We start from the raw sequence: 6,000 nt of genomic DNA, 5'->3' as shown, positions 1-6,000 counted from the left end.
TTTTTTTTCTTATCGCTCAGCTAATCACTGCTTCTCTCTTGGAATGCAGAAGTTTCTTCCCGAAGAAAGCAGAACTGTCTCCACAAGTTCCTATTTATGAGAAGTTCTAATTTTTTTTTTTATGCTATGAAAAGGGCACCCGTTGAAAAATGTTGAATGGGGATATGAAAGCAAAGTTTAAGGAATATTAACCTGGCCATGGTGTGTGATTTAGGTTAGTGCGGAGAGAGAATGGTGTCAGCGAATATAACTAGAACTCAGATGCTTAGCCAGGTAAGGGAAAATGAAGGCCATTTGGAGAGTTTTTCATGAAAATGAGAAAAAAAGATCACATAAAGGAGTAATTACACGGTTCAAATTCATGACTCAATGGCTGAGAAGACAAAAATACAGAAGATTTTACTCAAGGTTTTAAAATTGGAAGGACTCTAAGGAAACATTACTTTCACAAAAATAAAGATGAGCGCTAAGGAGGCTGTAGTAGAAAAAATAATCTATTTAATGAGGAGACTATCCTTCCTTCATGCCTCTGATAGGAATGAGGAACAAGTTATTTTTTATCCTTTTTTTTTTTTTTTGTGAAGGAGACTTTTTCTCTTCAAGATGATGGAAGACAAATGCCCAAAAGTGTCAAGGTATATGGCCATCGTCAACTTTTTCAAAACCTTGAATTTGGCCCGGCCAGGTATCTGGGCAAAGAGCTGATTGTGGGTGGATGATAGGGAGAGGGGAATGACACAGTCTTGATGCACAACAGGAACACCAAGCCACTGCCCTGCTACCCAGTGGGAGCATGCCTGGAGTCGAGATAGAGTCCACAGAATATTTCCCGTTCTGCAATACAATCACTATTACCTCTCTCTCAGCACCCATCAATCTAGCCTCCTGAATCTAGTCAATGCACAGGAGAACAATGCAACTCACAAGAAGAGAGGAATAAGGGCAAGTGTTTCAAAGGGCATTGCAAGGGCTGTTGGCACATTTTCTGTATGATTATTATCTGGTGTCCCTGATAAAAATGAACACTAGCACTGAGATGAGATGCACTGGCTGGGGGTTTTTTCATTTCACTTTGTTGGGGAAGGAGAGCTGGTAGTGAGTTGCACCCTGGTTTCCATACACTGGTACTGTTTTATCCGAGATTAAAAAAAAAAAAAAATTTTCCCCCTCGAATTCAGTCTGCCTTCGCAATTTTCCTCAGTCTCACATCCCTGTGTAGGCCCCAGTTTTCTAAACAAAACAAATAGGAAGAGGAGCTTAACACATTACAAGTTCTTAGCTTTATAAAGCGTATTTCGTGATATTTATTTAAAAAAAAAAAAAAAAAGGCTATGGGTTTATCGCCTTGCGTTAATATCTAGCCCAGCTGTTAAGTTCCCTTAGTTTCAACAGCCACCTGCACCTGTAAATCTTGCCCCACGATGGACTACGTTTCCCAAGAACACACCTCAAAGAAAGTGCAGCAATTGCATTGTGGGAGCCGTAGTCCTGGGTGATTTTCTCCCGGCCCTTGACTCACGTTCTGATTCCGGGTTGGTTGAGCCCGGGAGTTACCAATTAGCTGGGGCCATGTCGCTGAGGCCGTGGTCCAACGAGAAAAGCCGGTGTAGTGAGTCTCACACAAGGATTGGCCCATGCGTGACTCTGGTGGGCGAGGCAATGGGGCGGGCCGGGCGGCCGCGGCGATTGGGTGGAAAGCCCGTGGCGGCGGGCGGGGATTGGCTGCACGCTGGGGCAGGGAGGCCTGGGAAGGGGCGGAGGAAGGAGGCCAGAGCAGGAAGAGCCCTGGCGAGGCGGCGATAGCGGCGGCTGCGGCGGCAGTGCCAGAGGCGAAGGCGACAGCTCCAGGGGCTGGCAGCGACCCCGAGAGCAGGATGCGAGTCGGGGTCGGGCTGACGCTGCTGCTCTGTGCGGCCCTGCTGGGTTTGGCCTCGGCGTCCTCTGGTCAGTATCCGCCCCTCCGGGCTGGAGGCCCGGAGCCACCGCCCCCCGGCCTTTATCCCTGGTTGTGGGAGCTCCGGGCTGGGACTGCTCCCTGTGGTCACACCTCGCACTGGCCTGTCAGTCGCTCCTTCTTCGGGCTTCGGTTGATCTGATCCAGAGAAGGTTTTTAGGGGCCTGGAATTGGGGGGTGGGGGAAGGAAGAGGGCACTCGTCAACCTACCGACAGCTCTCCTGCACGAAACAAACCTTACGTGGCTCCTTCTCACGAAGGAGGAATGTGTGACCCCAGGAGAATGACTCCCGACAGCTGGCTTAGCCCCACAGTGACACACGAGTGCCGCTGGAGCTTCCCTGACCCTCCTCACGTAGATTACGTGCTGCATCAGGTCAGGGGCTTGGGATTTGGGATTTGTAAGTGAGGTAATTGGCACACCTGGGGCTGTCACCTAGGGCAGAGCAGGGACCTTCAAGACCAGGACGTTGACAGTGGTTTGATGCGTTTCTTAGATGGCCACAGGTCTCTTTATCTTTTTTAAAAATGAAGACGTTTGACGCAGTAATTGTATCCAGCTCTTTCCCTTCCCTTTTTAAAAATCTTCCCGAAAAAGTGATGTTTACCTCTGGCACAGGGTTTCTGAATTGCCCCATGTTTGTTTACAGTGACTTGATGATTTTGAAAAAATCTTAGTCCCTGTAAGTTTAGAATAAATAACAAATAGTTTTGATTTTTCATATAGATAAACTCATGTGCTTATGAATACGGTTTTCTGATTAGCTAGTTTATACTGTAAATGATTTTAATGTTTTAATCTGCCTACCTTTCAAAAACTTCTCTTTTCAGAGTGTTAATAAAGAAACGATTAGTACAATAAAGTTTTGAAATTTAATCCATTTCAGTTAAGAAGACAGCTGTTCTGCTACTTTAAATCTTTTTTAGAACAATGCAGAATATAAATAAGTCAACTTTTTTTTTCAACAGAAAATTTCCCAGATGGTTATTTGAATCCTCAAATTATCTGTCCTAATTGCAAATCAATACTATAAAGTCATTCTCCTTTTAAAAGAAGAGGTTCTAACCCAAAATCCTATTCATAGTGCGATTTGAGATACCATTTAAGAAGCAACAAGCATATGTTAGTTATTTCATTGCCAGCATCATGCCAACCACCACCATTTGTAGTGATGGTTTGCCTTCATAACCAAGTCTTTAAATAATATACCTAACTTCAGCAGTTATTTGATCAAACGAAAGATGAAATGAAGCTCTTGAGTTTAATGGATAGAGTACCTGATGGACCATGGACTGCCTGCATTAGAATCTCTATGACGTGTTTATTAAAAATACAGATTTAGGTCAGAAGCAGGTTTCCATATGTGTAGTTTAACAAGCTTCACAGTGATTCTTCACACTAAAGTTTGAGAAATAATTAGTTAAAGAGCATGGTGTATATTCCTCTGAATTCAGTTTGCAGAGTTTAAAGAAAATTAAAGGGTACATTTTCCTGTGCCTTCTTTTGACTATGTTTCATCTGTCCCTTTCATTACTACATTTTTGTTTTTTATTTAATGGCATCTGTTTTCAGTATTGGAAACCCTGGTGGCTTAGTGGTTAAAAGCTACAGCTGCTAACCAAAAGATCAACAGTTCAAATCCACTAGACGCTCCTTGGAAACCCTATGGGGTTTCTACTCTGTCCTGTAGGGTCACTATGAGTCAGAATCCACTTGATGGCAGCGAGTTTGGTTTTTGGTGTTGGTTTTCAGTATTGGAATGCATTCTTACTAATTGAGTGTGTTTAAATTTGGGGTTGGTAATATGGATTTTGAGAAATGTGATCTGGTAATGCAAGCCACCAGTAAGGTGAATGGCACTGTGGTGCCACCCCTCTGTGATATGACAATAATAGCAATGAAAGCTAGAGAAGTAATTTATTGTGGGTGCCTTTCCATTAGGAAACCTGGTGGTGTAGTGGTGAAGTCCTATGGCTGCTGACCAAAGGGTCAGCAATTCGAATCCACCAGGCGCTCCTTGGAAACTCTATGGGGCAGTTCTACTCTGTCCTATAGGGTTGCTATGAGTCGGAATTGACTCGATGGTGCTGGGTTTTTTTTTTTTTTTTTGGTTTCCATTAGGTTACACGGAGAACCTCTGGTTTTCCAAATATGCACAGAAAAACCAAAACAAACCCATCAGGGCTCCCTATCACACAGAAAAGCCTTAATTATACTTGCAAGCTTTATCTCACAGAAATGAAGGGGTAAAAAGGCAAGTTTACAAAACTAACACATCCAGGAAGCATCACCTAATGGAATGCTCAACCAACAAAACACTGAGGCACCAACTGCTGTCTGACGAGCTTCATGCCTTTCAGAAGGGACCTACCTTGACACCAAATGCATTAGAACTGGGTAATGCCTTAGCTCTGAGGTCCAAGGAACCCTGGTGGCGAAGTGGCTAAGAGCTCGACTGCTATCCAGAAGATTGGCAGTTCGAATCTATCAGCCACTCCTTGGAGACCCTATGGGCAGTTCTGCTCTGTCTTATGGGGTCGCTATGAGTCAGAATCAACTCGATGGCAACAGGTTCTCTGAGATCCAACCAAACAAAACCCACTGCCGTCGAGTCAATTCCGACTCATCGCGACCCTATAGGACAGAGGAGAACTGCCCCGTAGAGTTTCCAAGGAGCATCTGGCAGATTCAAACAGCTGACCTCTTGGTTAATGGCTGTAGCACTTAACCACTATGCCACCAGAGTTTCCCTCTGAAATCCAGAGGCATAAAAAGTGGCTGGTATGCTATTAGTCCAATAGTAACAAAAGAGATACTTATATCTCCCTGTCAGTGGAGATGATACTTAAAGAACCTATTTAGTCAACTGTTGGGATTCTCAGGATGTTCTAATAAGGTTCACTCTTGGACAGTTAGTAGACTGTTGATGCTTAAGTGTTAAATCTTTGGGATGTAAGCAGAGGATTATATATCTGCCCTAGTTTCCGTCATAGTTAAAACTGTGCCAAAGTATTTACTTGGTAGAGGTAAAAACTTTACTTAGAACTAAGACAATATAGATGTGTTTGCTGAAAGCTAATAAAGGCAGTACTGTGCTCAGTGTGGAACTCTGGTGGCACAGTGCTTAAGAGCTCCACTGCCAACAGAAAGGTCAGTGGTTTGAATCTAGCACCCCCTCCTTGGAAATCCTGTGGAGCAGTTCTGCTCTGTTCTGTAGGGTAGCTATGAAGGAATCAACTCGATGACAATGGGTTTGGTTTTTTTGGTGCTCATGGTACTGTTTCAAATGTCATAAAACACTTGGGTGCAGTAAAGTTTTACAAATAGAGTACCTGGCGTTTGAATAGGCCCTATTTCTGCAGTTCAGATTTAAAGATTTGTTCCTATATAAAAATCAAGTTTTCAGTGATAAGCTTGTGTTGCCTTAAAGTTTGAATGTTAGTGGTTACCCTGGGCAAGTCGCCTTTATTACCAGGTAGAATATGGTCAGCCAACAAATGGAATCTTGACCCCTTCACTCGTTAGTTGCTGATTATTGACTCTCTTGTTTCAGAGGCATGTAAAAATGTGATACTTTGATTAGAAATGTTTTTTCTGTAAATGAATTAAAGATTAAACAGATGTTTTTCTTTTTCTCAAGATGGATAGGGAAAACTGCTGTAATTTTGTTTTGCCTAGCAATATTTGTATTTTTGGCAGGGAGAGGCAAATGCCTTTTTTTTTTTTTTTCCCTTGGTGCCACTCAGTGTTAGTTACAGAGTCTTTAATTAGATAAACTATTATAATTAAGTTATATTAATACCGTCAATTTATAGGGTAGCTTTCAGATTGCAGAGGATGTTTAATTTCATTGTTTTATTTGTTTCTTCAAATATTACTGTGAGTCAGTAGGACAGATGGCATTGTTCCTTTTGACAGATTGGGAAAACGGAGACTGAGCAAGCTTATAATATCGGATTATGTGTGTCAGAATGAATACGTAATGAAACCAGGTCTCGAACCTAGTTCTCCAAGCCTGAGATTTGGGGTAATTAAAAATCAGGAG

General features: G+C 42.8%; 1 protein-coding gene across 2 annotated transcripts in view; it reads left to right on the top strand.

Annotated features, from left to right (window-relative positions):
- Positions 1-1,756: 1,756 nt before the first annotated feature.
- The window catches only part of SEL1L (SEL1L adaptor subunit of ERAD E3 ubiquitin ligase), a 63,474-nt gene continuing 59,230 nt past the window's right edge, over positions 1,757-6,000 (top strand). For both annotated transcript variants that reach the window (XM_049899777.1, XM_049899775.1), the window contains exon 1: positions 1,757-1,944. In XM_049899777.1, the coding sequence (XP_049755734.1) occupies positions 1,875-1,944 (70 nt within the window). In that variant the 5' untranslated portion in view covers positions 1,757-1,874. The remainder of the gene's footprint in view (positions 1,945-6,000) is intronic.

Source organism: Elephas maximus, chromosome 10 (genome assembly GCF_024166365.1).
Source record: "Elephas maximus indicus isolate mEleMax1 chromosome 10, mEleMax1 primary haplotype, whole genome shotgun sequence".
Taxonomy (NCBI): Eukaryota; Metazoa; Chordata; class Mammalia; order Proboscidea; family Elephantidae; genus Elephas; species Elephas maximus.
Note: the sequence above shows the minus strand (reverse complement) of the source record. Positions and strands in the feature narration are given on the sequence as shown.